Below are 12,333 nucleotides of genomic sequence, written 5' to 3'. Positions count from 1 at the left end.
GTGACCGTCTCCTTCCTCACTCCCAATAAAAAATAAAAAAAGCAAAATAAGAAACAGATAAAACACAATTGTATCATATACACTTTGTAGCAAATGTTCTTCTAACACAATATAAAGCAACATATAAAGAAAGAAAAGAAAAGAAGAAAGAAAATTGAGTTATAGAATTAGGAAGACGTTTAAACACCTGTTTAAAGGGGCCGGACAATGTCTGTAAGTGGAGCCAGGGCTGGACTCAGAAACAAGAACAGACAGCTGTGAGATGTGCAGAAATAAAAAAGATCATGAACCATCTATAAGTCATGTATGATTCTATAATCGGATTGTTTTATTTATTTTGATATCAGACTCAAAGGAAGATGCTAAACAAATCTTTCTGCTTCCTTACATCAGAAATATAGAAGTGTTCATTTATGTGTTGTTTATCCAGTAACCTTATATCATAGTGTGTGTGTGTGTGTGCATGAGTGTTTTTTCTTCCCAGGCCTGACTCATGCGCCTCGCTGTGTTTACTCATTTAGGGCAGCAGAGTCCTCTGGAAAATATGCATCGTTATAACTGTCCCTTTGTGAAGCACCAGACCTCTGCAATATTTCTCACCTAGGTGAGTGTGTGCCCATGTCAGAGCGCGGCCTGCAAGCGCTTAACCCTCCACTCGCCGGCAGCAGCAGTGTGTGTGTGTGTGTGTGTGTGTGTGTGTGTGTGTGTGCATTAGGGAGAAGAAAACCTGTGGGAAACCTTTTCTGGATTTTTATGTAAACCTTATATTTGTGAGCAGACATTCGCTCACTGTTTGGGATGCAGATGCTCCTCCTTCTGTTCAGTTTGGACTCGGCCTGTCAATCAAACTGCGAGGATGTTTTGAGCTTTAATATTTCTCTCCAGGCAACACCTGACAGCCACAACACACTGCTGGACTATGGCCAACAGAGTGTTTTGTTGCTGCAGCTAAGGACGACTCATCTGTGACTTTTCAAATTAAATCTTATTTTAGAGTGATGATGCAGCGTCCTGTCAGGGCTCAGCAGAGCCTGAGCACCGGCTCTCATCTGATCTGCGGGAGTCAGCTCCTGCATGCAGCCGCTTTTTTAACACTCCCTGTCTCCAAAATTAAAGAAAAAAAAAAAGTTAACAGAGGGGGAAAAAAAGGAAGAGGCGGCTGAATGATACGGGATGGAAAGGTGTGAGAGGTCCTCTTTACATTTATGGCCTCTGTAGAGCTGGAGGAAGTGGTGTAGTAAAGTGGAGTCGCGCTCCAAAGCCCTCTCTCAATTCCAAGTACATCACAGACAGAGGAGGCTCAGGCGGCAGGAACAACACAACAAAACAACAAGGCTCAGATCTGTAAAGGCAGCATGAGGGACAATGTGAGCGTTACAATGAATACTGTAAGTCAGGTAGAAGGGAGTTCAGTAAGAGAGCCTTTAACTGTCTGTAGCACTTTAGTCAGAGCTGTTTCCACATTTGAAAACTCTTCACTCAGTTTACACATGATGCCTCCATTATTCACACCATGAAGGATGTTGTCACTGAGCTTCTCGACTTTTATCCGGTACTTCAAATCCTTAAATCCTTTACAAACAAGCTCATCCAGTGTCAAAGTCATGACAGGAAATGTGCACATTTAACTCCCAGACACATTTTCTTTTGAGGGGTTTTCAAGAAAATGGAAACACGCTTGTTGATTGTTTTTGGTTTGAAATAGTTATTAAGTGTGATACGCAGCAGCCTGCAGGGATTTCAAAGTCACATGTTCTCATTTAACTAAGACGCTTTGTGAAAGCACACTCCATTACGGCTTTGTGTTTGTTTTCTCAGATCAGTCAAAGTCGTGAACGTCCAGGTTCGAGTTTGTTTTTTTTTTTGTTTTTTTTCATGACTCAAGTTTAAAAGTTATAAAACACAAAACTGTGAAGACTGATTGATAGAATCTTCTGTTTTTCTTACACTGAAAAGAGTAGTGTTGGAGAAACCTAAAGTTTAAAATCATGTGTATTAAAAAATGAAGTCCTTTTTTTAAATGTTCCAATAATTCTCTTTAAAACATTGAACTTAAAAAAAGGGGGGAAAGTGCATGCATATTGTTCATAGGAGAGTAAAAAGAACAGATTCTATAAAGAAAAAAAAACTCTTCTTAAAGTGAGTAAATTCATTTTTAGAAAGTATTATATCAGATCAATACTTTATGTGCAAAACAATTATTCTTAAGTGTTATTTTTTTGGTCACAGAAATCACTGTATACTATTAATATCAATAACTTCATGACCAAGTATGTCAATAAAAAAGCAAAGGGAAAAATAAAGTGGAAAAACTCTCCTCATGCTTCTCCTTCAGTTCTCTGTGTAAACCGGCCGACACTTTTCATTTCTATAATCTCTTCATTCACTAGTCATCTCATGCGGACGCAGCTCGAGGTGGAGCTTATTTTATCTTTTTGTATCCCATAAAAATCAACTCATCAAAACTTTGAGGATGAAATCTGTATAATGATCTCTGTTCTGCTTTTAGATCATTAAACACATGAGATTGTTTTCCTCTTGGCGAGCAATTTATTGTATTTTTTACTGAATCACCATGACAACCATTCATATTTTCAAATAGATTTGGTCAGTTTTCTTTACGTATTTATTGACTTTCGTGTGGCTATATTAAATTGAAAAGACAAAATAAGAAGGTGACAAAGATATGAAAAAAACTGTTTAAATGTGTTCAATTATAATATCCTGATAATAGTTTATTTTCTTAAGACTGTGTATTTAGATTTATAACTTCCGAACATGTGATGGAGTAGAATTGTAAAGTAAATCATAATAAAAAATGCTGAAAAAGTTTAGTGTAAATTTCACTGACAAACACAATTTAAGGAAATGTACTGAAGCAGGAATAAGAATGAGTGCATCATGCTGGAGCAGATTACAGTTTCTACTATAGTGACAAAGTTCACTTTGTAATGTTCAAACACTCTGCTCTGTAATGTATTTGCACATTTGCAGTTTTGCAGGTAAAAGGAAAGAGGGATACTGTAAGTAGAAAGCTAAACACTCGGACTCCAACAGGCAAAATATTTAATATCAGAGCACTTCAGAGGCAATCCTGCAGGCCCATTATGCAAATCCAGGCATCACTTGTGGGCCGTCCACACTTTGGCACAACAGGAACACAGAGTCTGGCCTAATGGCCCATCCTCAGTAAACACAGGCCCTCTCCCATGTGGATTTGAGACAACAAAAGATTAACACTTTTTGCAAATATACAACTGAGTTCAAAGGCACAGCTCTATCCCCTTGCTTCCCTTCTTTTGTTTGAACGCAGCTCTGAATGTGTAGGTGCTTTAAACTGCAAGAGATTTATTTGATTTAGAGGGATTAAACTATGACTCACACACTTTCACTCCAGCAGCAGGTTAAGAAGGAGAGTCAGACTTTGATCATTTTTATATAAATTGTTAAAACTGTGAGTGGAGTTTGGTTGAGTCGATTTGTTTTAACACAATAAATAAATGTTGACTTGTTTTATATTATAAGCAGAGGTTCAGCCCGCGGTGGGCGGCGTTTTCAGACGCTAAACCCCGTAAGAGCAGCAAGACGCGCAAACCACGCCCCATATCCCCATGAGGTCCCTGAGGGCCCTTAAATGATGAGGCCTCAGGGTCCAGCAACCAGAATCACTCGGGCTATCTAGAGTCGGTCAGCCCTGCGCACTGAACCTCTTGGATTTAGATCTACCCACACAGCTTGGAAATATGACTTCTTCCAACCCCGACCAGCGCCTGGAGCATCTCCTGAGCGCCGTGGAGAGCGAGTTCCAGAAGGGCAGCGAGAAGGGAGACGCATCCGAGCGGGATATTAAACTAACGCTGGACGACGCAGACTTATGGAACAAGTTTAAAGAGTTAACTAACGAGATGATAGTCACCAAAACTGGAAGGTAAGCCCAACATTGAAGCAGCTGGTCTGCGTCTTTCCCTTAATGTCGGGTAGGCTTACATTTTACGCACTTTTACGCATAGGCTTTTCAGTATAAGAACTATATAGCCTTGTTCTTTGGATTCTCATGAGTTCGTTTTAAAAGCTATACACTTATTTTGAAGTTGACACAGAGAAGCTCTCAAATACACAAGTCCCTTGTCAAAGGTGCGGCTCTTGAGGCCTTAGAGGCCCCTCGAGGTAACAGTAACAAAAGGTTTTCTTTAACTTTAATTAATATAAATATATTTTTAAAATTAAGTTATTATATTATTATATATTATATTATATTATTATATTATATTTTATCGAAAACGACAAAACCAAGTTTTATTAAAAAACAAACAAACAAAAAAAACCCCATCTTTGATGTCTTTCAGGAGGATGTTTCCGGTGCTCAGGGCCAGCGTCAGCGGCCTCGACCCTAACGCCATGTACTCGGTGCTGCTGGATTTCGTAGCCGCCGACAACAACAGGTGGAAATACGTGAACGGAGAGTGGGTTCCCGGCGGCAAACCCGAGCCCCAAAGCCCCAGCTGCGTCTACATCCATCCGGATTCTCCCAACTTCGGAGCGCACTGGATGAAAGCGCCCGTGTCCTTCAGCAAAGTCAAACTCTCCAACAAACTGAACGGAGGCGGACAGGTGAGGATTCATCTGTTTTGTTTGTTTGTTTGTTTTTTGGCTAATTTTGCAACTGTAGAATTTACAGAACTTATTAATAAATCTCATAGGACAACAGTGGATTCATGTCACTTTGCGAAATCTAAATCTTTATCTCATCTGAAGAAAAGTTAACCGACTGTTTCAACTACTAGTCCTGCTGTTTGTCTCAGTGATAATCAAAAACAATGTTTGTATTTCTTTCACAGATCATGCTGAATTCTCTTCACAAATATGAGCCAAGGATACACATTGTGAAGGTTGGAGGCATTCAGAAGATGATCAGCAGCCAGTCTTTTCCTGAAACCCAGTTCATTGCTGTCACTGCTTACCAGAACGAAGAGGTTTGTGTTGCATGGATCACATTACATGAGGCCTTTAAATAAATGCTGATTCATCTTTTGTATTGATTTAAGTGCTAACAGCTGTAATTTTCAACAGATTACTGCTCTGAAGATAAAGCACAACCCCTTTGCAAAGGCCTTCTTGGATGCCAAAGAAAGGTACAGGATTTAACTCCAAATGTGTCTTTGACTTATGTAATCAGAGCGCTCATAGCAGCAGCTATTAACATTGCTGTTTGTGTTTACAGAAGCGACCACAAAGACGTCCCTGATCACAGCGCAGACAGCCAACAGTCCGGCTACTCGCAGCGTGAGTGTCATTTCTTATGTGCATCAAATCATTCATATTTAAATTGCTGCAGAGAAGCATCTTAAAACTCCTGACGTGTCAGCTGACTGACTTTTGTTAACATTCGATTCCACAGTTGGAGGTTGGTTCCTCCCGGGTCAGGCTCCGATCTGCCCCAGCAGCAGCCCTCCTCAGTTCAGCAGCACGGCGGGACACTCCTCCGGCTCCTACTGTGAGCGTTACTCCAGCCTGAGGAGCCACCGAGCGGCACCCTACCCCAGTCACTACCCCCACCGAGCCTCCAGCACAAGTAAAGACCCCCCCTAATAACATACTTTTCCAGATATATTTAAATGATCACAACTGGAATAAAAATGACCATGGGGATTGTTGTTGATTTGTGGCGTTTTCGTGGATTTTTCAGACAACTACATGGACAACACTTCAGGGGCTCTTCCCACTCACGACAGCTGGTCTGCTCTTCAGATCCCAAACTCCTCCGGCATGGGCACTCTGTCCCACTCCACCAACTCCTCTTCTAACTCTAGGTAAGCTTCTTCATCTTGTGCACTTTAAAGAGAAATACAATTAAACAAAAAAAGCCCTCTAAGGCTTTATTTTTTTGCTTTTATCTTATGTAAAAAACTGTTTGGTGCTTAAATGTGACACATTTATCAATATGTTGAACCATGGAATCTTTTAATCATCATCTTCCCCAAAAATGAAACCCTCTCCTCCCTCTGGTCCACAGTCAATACCCCAGCCTTTGGTCAGTAGCCGGCACCACCCTCACCCCTTCAGGCTCTGCATCGGGCTCCATCCCCGGAGGTCTGACCTCCCAGTTCCTGAGAGGTTCCTCCTACACCAGCCTGACCTCCTCCCTGCCAGTGTCCTCGCCCTCCACCATGTACGACCCCAGCCTGGGCGAAGTCGGGGTCGGCGATGCCCAGTTCGAGAGCTCAATCGCCAGGTTGACCGCGTCCTGGGCGCCTGTGGCACAGAGCTACTGAGCCCAAACTGAACAACGTGGCATGTGGAGGCTCAAGAAGCAGGACTAAAGACAGAAATGAAATATTCAGCAGAAGATTTGGAGGCATCACAAAACCTGCGAGGATCCCACCTGCCTTGTGTTTATAAAAAAAAAAAAAGCTCAGATTATCCATTCCAGAGCCTCTTATTTTGTAACGTTAGAAGGAAGAAGCTGACAGACAATCATCTCGCTCCATGTTGGACAATATGACATGAGAAAAAGAAACACTGTAACATCTGCACAGGCAGGACTCTTTCTTTGCTCTTAGTAGTTCCCAACATGCTTATCACACCTTTTTTAACTTGTTTTATTACACCTTTTCAAAATGACTTTAGACCCAAACAAACATCCCTGATATCTTTTGTTTCTTATCCCTGCATTTATAAGATGAAAAAAAGGTTCCCCTAACATGAATGTGTATATGTGTGTAAATATTTTAAATTAACGTCCAGTGTTTTTTTTCTTTTTCGTATAAATGTGCCTTTCCCCTGAATGAAATAAAATGTCCCACGATCGGACCGAGAGACACAAGTGCCTTCTGCATCCAACACCCTGTACATAAATATGTATTTGTATTTGAGCTCACTGTGAGTTTTATTTATGTCATTTAATAATAAATTAAAGTGTTTGTTTTCTCAATCCTGGGTTAGCTTTGGTCTATATGAGTCACTCTTTATCAAGGCAAATCCATCAGAATCCTGAATGCAACATTTCTCTGCAACAAAAAGAAATGCTTCGCCTCTCGAGAGCTTATTGCGAAAAGATCTAAGATGTGTTTTAAGGATAAGTAGAAACTTTATTGATCCCCCAATGGGGGAAAATTTGTTGTTACATCAGCTCCACAAAAAACAGGAAATACAAACGGCATCAATAAAAAAGTACAAAAAATAGCTATGAGCAAGTTTACATTACTTAAATAAAGGGAGAAAAAAAATACAGTATATTTAGATAATACTGGGCATAAACACCATGTACACAGATCAGATCACATTAAAACCACACAGTGTGCAGCATTAATGATGTTGATGATTGTTATACAGAGTCATGCGGCGGTGATGCTGTTAAACAGTCTGACTGCAGATGGAATAAAGGAGCTGTGATAGCGCTCAGCCTTGCAGGGTGGATGTCTCAGTCTGCTGCTGAAGGAGCTGCTCAGAGCCCCCACAGTGTCATGCAGCGGGGGGAGAGGAGTTGTCCATGATGGATGTCACAAGTAACAACCAGTGGGACACTGTTTGTCTCTACTTTACCGTCTTGTAACAACATAATGAAAAGAATTACAACTATATGCACAGTATGGACCCTACCACCCAAAACGTCCAGTGAAAAATGCACCCTAACTCACCCTCTAAATGTCATCGTTGTAAAGCATATACTGGGTCCATTATCCATTTTTTTGGGACAATTCAAACACTTGAGGAAGGCAGTACACGCTCAACGTTACAGAGCTTCCACTGGCTTCAAACACCAGTGCTTTACCGTTTTCAGCTCAGAACTGGACAACACTTTGGATCACAGAGCTGCAAAGAGATTTTCTGTCATATCATATACAGCAAAGAAATGCATGCATCCTGCTTATCTGGAACCAGCAGAAGACCTCCAACATTCAATAAATAAACAAATCCTCAATGACCCTTTACTTCTGGAACAGGGCAGGTATAACTTAATGGAGAAAGGAGACATCTTTATGTCAACGTGGAAGCCTTTCAAAGACCTCTGACTGCACAGCCAGGAGAGCAGGATGTGCAGAGGGAGACAAAAAGTGCTACATGAAATGTGACTGAAAGAAGAACATTTATTTTATATTTGTTTGTTTTACTTAAATTTAGCAGATGTAATAATGTCTTCAATTATTTTGTATTTTATTTTCATTACTCGTATTATTATAACCCTTTTATTTGTCGTTATTTTGTTATTTGCTTGTTAAATCTTCAAAAATCATTAAAGAAACAATGGAATTAAAGAAATTAAGAAACACATCAAACACCAAAAAGCCCACTCTCTCTCTCTCTCCTGTTTCTGACTACATTCACTTTCCTCTCTCTACAATAAAGGCCTTAAAATCCCCCAAACAAATCCTTAAAAGAAGCATTATTGAGAGTACTTTAGCAAAAACTCTGATGATCTGTGACATGACAAAGGCTGAAATGATTCAATGAACGAGACAATCACAGAGAGTCATGCAGTAGACAAACGAATCCCAATGTTTCACTCTCATGTTGTTCTCAATGATCACGCCTCCAACTCGCCTCACTTTAAATACCAACATCTGCACAGATGTACGCTAAGTGAATGTGGCTTCTCGGGCTCAGGTGATCAAAATGGCGAGGTGATGCAGAAGTGTCCAGTTTAAGAAACCTTTCAGGGGCTTTTCCATCACTGGCACCCTTTTGTTACAATCTGCATTGTGGTGCGACGTACGGCGAACACATTGAGATCTGCATGCGAGGAGAGTCAAAGGTAGTGAATACCGGCCCAAAAAGCTAACACCTGGGATAGAATGTAATAACCCGAGATATGAACAGTTATTACTCCAGAGTAGGATCAATGTGTAAAAGGAACAGAAAACAATAATCAGCCAACATGTAAAGTGTAAGAAAAGAAACTGTAAGAAGATGCATTATTTATAATTGACTTATCACTAAGACACTTTTTATTTTATTTTGTAAATTTACCCGACTGAGTTTAAAGGTTAAACAATTTATGCATTTTATTATTTTATTTTTTATTGTAACACAACCTCTCATCTGGGTCAGAATCTGATGACTTACAGCAGGACATGCAAAAAGCAACATTTTGTTGAAACCTTTGTATGTGCACTAAAATAACATGAACCATCTTTTTGTAATGGTTACACTGATAGAAGTCGGACTCTTTTTCTCCATATATTGTAATGATTCTGATTCCTTAGATGAGCCTCCACACATATTTGGACTTATTCTGATATTTAAATAAGTGCATTCTTAAACAACACAAAAATAATGTTTTCATGGTTTTATTTTGTCATCAGGCAACATTATTGTGTTTTTTTTTTCACAGGTCTAGCAAAAATTAAAAAAAAAAAAAAAAATCATTTCGACAACAGCTCACCCAGAACGCTGCAGCCACTGATCACCAACAGCAGATTCAAAGTGACATCACAAAGTGAAGCTCACCTCTGCTTAGAGGCTCAAATAACATCTAAACATTCACACCCATTAGACTCATGTCTATTCCTACCTAAGTGTATGAATGTGTATCAGCAAAAGCTAATCGTTTAGCCTTGTTTAATGTGTGTATAGCATTGTCCCAAGAAAGTAGAACACCAGTCCTCAATTCCATTATTTGTTTAACATATTTCTTACAAATGTAAACTCAGTGTGAATCAGATTCCTGCGAGCCAAAGGACAGATTTTTAAAAAACATATTGTTATTTATAAAGCACTAAAAGGTCTTTGACAAAAACACCTATCAGATATCCTAGTCTGTTATGAGGCACCAACAACCCTCCAGTCTGGTCCAGGGACAAGCTTACTCACAGTATCTCAATTCAATAAAAAAAAAAAAAAGAAAGTCAATTCAATCTGTAAACTTTTCTAAAACAAGTCTAAAAACATTATTGTTATTTACTGCTGCCTTCCTGGACGTTTGTGTGTTCCTCTACTTTCTATGGATCCTGAGAGAAAGAGCCCATTGAATTATTTTGAACATAATTTGTCTTATTGTCATATTTCTCTTTGAATGCTCTCAATGTTCCTCTGACACTGTAGATAACTTTCATTTGCTCTGGGAATGAACAATGCTTTAGAAATGAAGTTACATCAGGACAAATATATAACAAAAACTATTTATACAATTTATACAATTACTCAATAATCAAGTTTGATTCTGCTCCATCCACCTCGCTCCTACCTGAGGCCAGTGTCTCTTCTGTGCACTCATGACATCAGTGGTGTGATCTGTGTGTGTGCGTGTGTGTGTGTGTGTGTCTGGCATGCAGAAGCGCTGCCCCTGAACCGTGATGGAGTGGTCCTCACTGAGGTGTAAATGAAGGCTGGGGGGTCAGGGGGCCACAGGCAAACAGTAATGAAGCAGCAATGTGACCTGCAGCTGGCCGGGCCGTTCCAGCAGAGCAAAGGTCTCCTCATGAAACACTGACATCTCTGAAAACGCCCACTTTACTGCCTCTGCACTTTAAAGAACATCTCTATGTTATCTTAAAAAAAAACCCAAAACAACACACAACACTCTGGACATGTTTGGTGTATTCGTGGAGATTCAATATTCATTTTAATTAACTGCAGAAAGTATTTGAATCATAAAATGGCACAACCAATCTCAGGCTGGATTTGATTATGTGGTCAACCTAGCAAAAGTCTCTACAAACTGTGCCATGGGAGGCAAGCATATGAATGCAAGAGGCAGAAATATTTAGATCTAGCAGCCCAGGCAGTACAACGTGCCGGAGAAGAGAAGTACTCCCTGTGGAGGTTGGCTGCAGAGGCGTCGCTGCCAAATCTTCCACCAGACTACTGAAAGGGATGGGAGTACGAGGACGGGCCCTCCGACGAGCCATCAGGCTGCTGTCAGAGGCGGAAGGGCGAAGCAGCAATTGGCTCTGGATGAATAGAAAGCATCCCGACTGGGACGCCAGGTGTTGAGCCCTCTGGAGATGTCATGGGAATATCAATGAAACATCAAGGAAGGATGGTGCCCACCTGATAACCCCAACAAAGTCATTACCCCAACCCCGATTCAAGACATCAAGACTCAATTAAGTGTCAATTACTGTAAGGATTGTAACATCAAGTAAGCTCAACAGTAACACAAAATGTACAGTAGGTCAGTAGCCCTTTTTCAGGAGTTGTGATTGGCTAATCCCCAAAAAATTGAGAAAAAAAAGTCAATATTAGAACTTGGTCAGACATTATGTAATTCTAAACACTATGACATTAACATCTCTGTCTGATAAATTGTCAGACACTTTAAAACTATATTTTCTTAAAAATGTTAGTAATCACATGTTCACTCATGCAGCAGCTTCTTCACCTGCTGATCGTTACATCAGCATGTGAGGAGCGTTCATTAGTGATTGGATGCACCTGTGGAGGTCACCGCACGTTGAAGAACCTACGGAGGTCTCACTTCCTACTGATTAAAAAAAAAGTCTTAAATGGATTGAAATGTCTGTGTGAATATTTTTTGTTAGGCCCAACAATGATTCAAAAATACTCTTCATGTAGTCTTTGAAGAACATTTCTTTATTTTCTCCTCAACTTGAGAAACTCTGAGGCCTGAAAAGAAAGTCCTCCTCACTACTCCAAACAGCTTTACACCTGAGGAGCTCTGCTTTGTGAGTGACTTTCAATTTGACAAGGGTCTAGTCTTAACTTCGAGGGGAAATTATTTGAAAATATCTTCAGTCTAAGATTTTTCTCACTTGACACAGCTCTTAGTATGAATAAGAGGTAGGTAGGTAGGTAGGTAGGTAGGTAGGTAGGTAGGTAGGTAGGTAGGTAGGTAGGTAGGTAGGTAGGTAGGTAGGTAGTATGTAGGAGGCTTCATGAGTGTGGCCCCTGGTGGTCAGTCTTAGGCCCCATTTAGAGAGGCTAAAGTCGTTCAGGCAGGCGGGTCAGGTTCAAATCGGACCTTATGGTTCCATTCCTGCATGTCTTTCTCCACTCTCTCTCTCTCTCTCTCTACGATCTCTAACGCTATCCACCTGCCTGCATGGAATAAATAAAGGTATTAAAAGCCCCAAAAATAAACCTTAAAAAAGTTGTAGCAAGGAATCCTCGCTCAGGACTGATCGAGGAATATCCTCACACTATGAAGTAAACATCTCTTTGAATAAATCTTAAGTAATGCTTTAAAAGTTTATCATTTTACATGCCTCAGGAGGCTGGATGCCAAAGTGGCGGGTAAAGCGCCGCAATCCTATGTGATAATGGCTACAATTTTTCCTTTCTATCAATGTTATGTGTTGTTCCACATATTAACAATATCCCCTAAAGAGCAAAGAATAAAATATATAAGGGACTCTGGGAGGATTGAACACACAC

The 12,333-nt window shown here is 40.3% G+C and overlaps 1 protein-coding gene across 1 annotated transcript; it reads left to right on the top strand.

The window, feature by feature from the left end:
- Positions 1-3,743: 3,743 nt before the first annotated feature.
- tbxta (T-box transcription factor Ta) lies at positions 3,744-6,379 on the top strand (the record flags this gene model as incomplete). Its single annotated transcript, XM_079368963.1, has 8 exons — positions 3,744-3,928; positions 4,347-4,611; positions 4,839-4,973; positions 5,071-5,132; positions 5,222-5,283; positions 5,399-5,572; positions 5,687-5,810; positions 6,014-6,379. 8 exons carry the CDS (start codon positions 3,744-3,746, stop codon positions 6,270-6,272), a joined length of 1,266 nt encoding a protein of 421 aa, XP_079225089.1. The 3' UTR covers positions 6,273-6,379.
- Between the last annotated feature and the right edge of the window lie 5,954 nt (positions 6,380-12,333).

This window comes from Symphodus melops (assembly GCF_947650265.1).
Source record: "Symphodus melops genome assembly, chromosome: 18".
Classification (NCBI taxonomy): Eukaryota; Metazoa; Chordata; class Actinopteri; order Labriformes; family Labridae; genus Symphodus; species Symphodus melops.
The sequence above is the reverse complement of the archived record's forward strand: the minus strand, read 5'-3'. Positions and strand labels throughout refer to the sequence as shown.